Here is a 4,226-nt window from a genome sequence, read left to right on the forward strand (position 1 = left end):
TCACACACAACTCATGAGCTATAGTGATAATTGAATTCCGCTTACTTCACTTTCCTCAAATATACCATTTATTAATTCAGCCGAAATGTTGTTAGAAGAATTGATGTTTGATCATTTTGAAAAGCTACACCATATCGTCGAGCGGTCAAGTTCTATACGGCCAAGAAGGAAACATAGATTAGTAGTAAGGAGTATTAATGTAGTTTGAGAACCGTCTTCGAATGACCACTTTTCCCCTGTTCTAGTATGCCCTGATAGTTATTTTAACATAATGTAAAATGATACTAAAAGACCAAAAATATGTAATCAAGCCAAATCATAACTCTAAACATTAGGATGACAATTGGATCATTTAACACAGTGTAAAATGCTATTAGAAAACCAGAATTATACTATAATTTTAACATGTAATCTATGTAAATTTGTGCAACGGTAATATTAAAATCCATGACATTGGAGAATAAAGACGACATGTAATGAATGTAGATGAGGTTAGTTATATGAGCCAAGCTCATCGTCTTCGAACTCAAAAATATTCGAATTGATTTCAAACAAACATTTTATCATTGGAAATTTTTTTTTAAAAAGTACTCGATCCACATAAGTGTAAGCTTACAAGAACAAGTTCAATCTACAAAATTGAATTCACACAAAGGGATTCTATAAACTCAAAATTCTTCGAGATTTAATAAATCCAAAAGAAAACTAGAGCAAAAACATATAACAAATCCCCACTAAGATTTACACTCTTTTAAGTGCAAAAACCCTAATCTTGATTAGAGTTTGCCACCTTAAATAATTACAAAAAAAGGAAAAAATATTGTGTCAAGAATCATAGCATGCACAAAACTTGCTTATTGCTTCCTACTTTTGATAAATGCATGAATTCTTGATAGTGCAATTTCAAGGGTTTCTTCACTCATATTCGCAAAGCAAACTCTAAACCACCCTGGCTCGGAACAATGACAAGACGATCCAGGTGATATGTTTAGCCTTACTTCATGCATAATCGTCTTCCAAATCGCTAACTCCCCGTTGACTGTGGGTTCATCCAAGTAAGGGCTCAAGTTCATCCAACAAAAAAGCCCTGCATTCCCTTTTAAGCACTCGATACCGGCCTTTTTCAACCCATTGATGATCATGTCGTATCGTTTCTTTAATCGTTCACGGTTTATTTGTATGTATTTCCGGGTGAATTCTTTATCCGACAACATAGATGCCAACAAAAACTGTGTTTGGGAAGAAATTAAAGTGAAACTAGACATTCTCCTTGCGGTTGTCACAACTTGATCATTATATGAATATACGGTTCCCACTCGAAACCCTGGGAGACCAAGATCTTTTGAAAGACTGTAAACAATATGACATCTTTCCGCGTCCTTATAGTTTCTTGATTCAAGAACTTCTGCAATGCTAACGAATTCGTCTGCGTAGAATGCGGATCCCGAATAGATTTCATCGGAAACTAGATGAATGTTCTTTCTTGTTGCGAAATCTAGGATCTGTTCTAGAACCTTTCGTTGGATGGTTGCACCAAATGGGTTTGAAGGGTTTGTAATGAGCACTCCTCTCACTTTTATATTCTTTGATGTCGCATGATCATAAGCTGCTTCTAGGGCTTCTGGAGTGATTTGAAAATTATTTGAGCTTTCACAGTGGATTGGAACAATTTGCACACCAGTTCTCCACCTTAAATCTCTATCAAATCTGCAATATTTAAAAATAAAAAGTTAGAAAAGACTGTAATTGATCAAATTTCATATTGAACTCAAAATAATCTTAATATAAAAGGCTACCCACCCTGGATAGTAAGGGGTTGGGACCAACAAAGCATCACCGGGATCAGCCAAGATAAAGGTTAAAAGCTCGTTAGCCGCGGTTGCTCCAGCGGTCAAGACAACGCGTTCGGGGTTGAATTTTGCTTTTCCTCCCCTCACTTCTTCCATGAAACTTGCCATCGCCTGAAATAATCAAGAATTTAACAAGTTAGACTTTTTGTTTCTTGATCAGTCTTTATAACATAAGACTACAAGAGTATTAATTTGGGTTTGTATATATAATTATCAAAAAAGGTGGTACCTTTCTAAAAGATAGAAGCCCATGATAATCTTGAAACAAAGCATTCTCTCTAAAGCCAGAAACTTTTTGGCCCCAGTTGGTTGATTCAAGATTTGTTTCCAAGTATTCTTCAAGCAAGTCAAAAGACACCTATGGAATTAAAGAGATTGTTAGCTCACTACAACAATTGATATTAAACAAAAGAAATGGATTCTTGTAAAGTAGTGTCATTGCTTACTTGATTTTCTGCTAGTCCCATCTGAATGACCCCAGAAGGATTATTTGTTTCATGATAAGGGTTTTCATCATAAGCCTTCCATCCTGCAAAATAAGGAGAGTCTTCCCCATGGGTTTCTGAGAGTGCTATCTTTGATAATCCAACACTATGTTGTACAATCTCTATTGACATCTTTACAAATCTTTTGAGAATTCTTGAATTCAAGTTGGTGTTTTGGGAAATTTAGAGAGAAGAGGAGAATGGTCGAGAGGCTAAGAGAGAAGAATAAATGTGAATAGAAAGTGTTTGATGATAACTTTGTCAAAGTCACCCTATATATAGGAAGTGTCTCAGCCCAAAGTATGCAGGCAACTATCAAAAGGTACTGTGGGGCACACTTACAACATGCCAATATAACTTCATTTATAAATAACTTGGAAAAAGGTACGTAGCAATGATTAATTGTTTAGAATAAGGTAATAAGATCAAAACCAAACTCTTTAAAAATGTGTTATTAATAATTTTCATTACAATACATATTACTCCTGAAAAGGTCAGCATTAATATATTTTTTCATATTCTTCTATGTGTTCTAAATTGTGTGGAATCAAATGGGTTTTGGCTTTTCTTTGTTTTTCTTTTCTTTTATTTTTTGAATCTAGGTTTGTTTAGAAAATAGAGGAATAGGAAAGTTTATATATCCACTCGTAAACGATGACGAGTCAAGGAACTTTTTACTATAACTTTTGATAACTAATCGTTGTCAATTGAATGTCGTATGCATAAATGATAAATTTATTTGTCAACAACTCTATCTAGTTAAACCCGCTTTGGCCGGTGGCCTTTAGCCCATAGCTAACTTCTTTGCTAGATGATATCGAATAGTACGACTAGAAAATCATAGTATGGCTACATGGAAAGATTAATATTGATAACAAGTTGATGTCACTGAAAGCAAGGGAAAGATTAATGTTGAAAACAAGTTGATTTCACTGAAAGCAAAAGTTAATGTATTAGTTAATTTTATTGAAAACAAGTTAATGTGTTGATTTAAAATGCATGGTATATTCGATTAGATGATGCTTCCCATGCCAAACGAGCCAATTCTATATTTTATTTCATACTTATCAAACTCTTAATTTACATTATATGACAGCAATATAAAACTGGTGCTTCGAGCTTGACATTCTAAAATTGTAGTAGACTTTTAATTAACTAATATGTTCGTGAGCTTACTCTTTATAGATTATTTAATATCATAATCTTAATTAATAAATTTGCTAAACCCATTATAGTATGATTACGTGAAGAACATTAACACATAATTTTCAAACATTTTAATTTGAAAAATAATCAAACTCAACATGAGAAAAACAAATAATAAATCCATTACGTACTTAAACATACATTTTGAGTGTGATGATTGTTTATATGTTTTTCAAATTAAAAAAATAATATGTTCAATTGACAAGAAGTTTGACATCTACGAAAACTAATAACATAAGATATAGAATATGCAGATCATGAGTAGATAAATAATCACGATTTATAATAATTATTTTCTTTTAAAGTCAAGAGGATTAAGTATTGGAAATTAAAACTGAGGTTTCAAATGGAATAATGACAGGTTAGTGACAGTATAAAATTAAACCTTAAAATATACGAACTAAATATATTTTGTAGTTAATTTCTTAATATTGTGATAAATCACTCGTAATGCCAATGAACTTTGATTCAATTGACATTTGAGTGTAAGTGAAGATTTGGGCTAGAGGATGCAATGTCTTAATTTGAATCGCATTCCAACGAGGTTTTACCATATTAGGCATTTGGGCGAAGGGTATTTCCCCGGAACAGGAGATATTGGGTTCGGACTACCTACCATTGTCTATGATCACGAACATTTGGGGTTGCATTTTGCTATTTGGTTAACGCGGGTGACAAGACTTTA

The 4,226-nt window shown here is 33.1% G+C and overlaps 1 protein-coding gene across 1 annotated transcript; it reads right to left on the bottom strand.

Annotated features, from left to right (window-relative positions):
• Nucleotides 1–843: 843 nt before the first annotated feature.
• On the bottom strand, nucleotides 844–2,473 carry LOC143585247 (1-aminocyclopropane-1-carboxylate synthase 7-like). Its single transcript, XM_077067072.1, has 4 exons — nucleotides 2,297–2,473; nucleotides 2,080–2,208; nucleotides 1,801–1,961; nucleotides 844–1,707 (listed from the first exon to the last, which is right to left on the bottom strand). Exons 1-4 carry the CDS (start codon nucleotides 2,465–2,467, stop codon nucleotides 855–857), a joined length of 1,314 nt encoding a protein of 437 aa, XP_076923187.1. The 5' UTR covers nucleotides 2,468–2,473; the 3' UTR covers nucleotides 844–854.
• Nucleotides 2,474–4,226: the final 1,753 nt, after the last annotated feature.

The sequence above is a fragment of the Bidens hawaiensis genome, unplaced genomic scaffold (assembly GCF_021521415.1).
Source record: "Bidens hawaiensis isolate Kalapana, Puna unplaced genomic scaffold, B.hawaiensis_p1.1 tig00033650_1, whole genome shotgun sequence".
Classification (NCBI taxonomy): domain Eukaryota; kingdom Viridiplantae; phylum Streptophyta; class Magnoliopsida; order Asterales; family Asteraceae; genus Bidens; species Bidens hawaiensis.